Source organism: Chinchilla lanigera, unplaced genomic scaffold, assembly GCF_000276665.1.
Source record: "Chinchilla lanigera isolate Chin_1 unplaced genomic scaffold, ChiLan1.0 scaffold00024, whole genome shotgun sequence".
In the NCBI taxonomy this organism is placed as follows: Eukaryota; Metazoa; Chordata; class Mammalia; order Rodentia; family Chinchillidae; genus Chinchilla; species Chinchilla lanigera.
In genome coordinates this window covers 27,822,154-27,823,010 of record NW_004955425.1, presented here as the reverse complement: position 1 = coordinate 27,823,010, position 857 = coordinate 27,822,154, and the positions used below count along the sequence as shown (strand labels likewise).

Here is an 857-nt window from a genome sequence, read left to right as displayed (position 1 = left end):
GGGAGGCAGGGGCCAGGAGTGCGACTCTCAGGAAAACCCTCAGACATGGGAAAGGAGGGGACGAGGGAATAAAATTTCTCCACCTGCTAGTTACTTCTAAATGATAGCAAATGAAACGATGCTATAATCAAGCCAACTAAGTAATTATATCTAGAGAACGCTGGAAGCAGAATTAGCAACAGCTGACTAAAGAGCCGTCCCTCCCAAAGCGTAGTGGAAGCCGCGGCCTCCATCTTCCTGCGCTGAGACTCAGGCTGTCATGCTAGCCCACAGCAGCACTGTGTGCACGTTAGCAAACAGTAGCTCTGTCCCGAGGAACAAAGAGCTGGTTCAGAGTTACCCCCATAACAACGTCATTCTCACCTCTTTCAGTCTTGAATGGGAGAAACGGAGGAGGAATTGCAGGGAGCATCCCAGAAATCACACACAGCACAGTCTGCCTTTTCTGTCAAGAGCTCACAGTGACATTGAACAATGGCAGTAATAGTTGTGACAATTGTAAGTGAGATGCTCATGAGTTGTTTCTTTGAAAGTTACTTCTTTTTTATTTTAACTCAAACAAATTTAAGAAAGCAAATGAATTCTTCAAGTAGCACATCAGCATGACACATGGGCAAGAATGACCCTGCAAAAATCTTTTTGGTGAATGCCAGGACTACAATATAAAGTAACAGCAGACCATGTGGTGTTAGCTCATGAAATTTGCAAGACAAGCGGGGTGTGGTGGTGCAGACCTGTAATCCCATCATTTTGGAAAGCAGAGGCAAGAGGATTGCAAGTTTGAGCCCAACCTGGGCAATTTAACAGCTTAGCAAGACCCCGTCTCAAAATTTAAAAAAAGAAATTTGAAGGGGCTG

At 44.9% G+C, this 857-nt stretch overlaps 1 protein-coding gene across 1 annotated transcript in view; it reads left to right on the top strand.

Annotated features, from left to right (window-relative positions):
• The window catches only part of LOC106148628, a gene marked incomplete at both ends in the record, with an annotated part of 3,436 nt that extends 2,938 nt beyond the window's left edge, over nucleotides 1–498 (top strand). The window contains 1 exon segment of the mRNA XM_013514784.1: nucleotides 373–498. Coding sequence (XP_013370238.1) covers nucleotides 373–498 — 126 coding nt within the window.
• Between the last annotated feature and the right edge of the window lie 359 nt (nucleotides 499–857).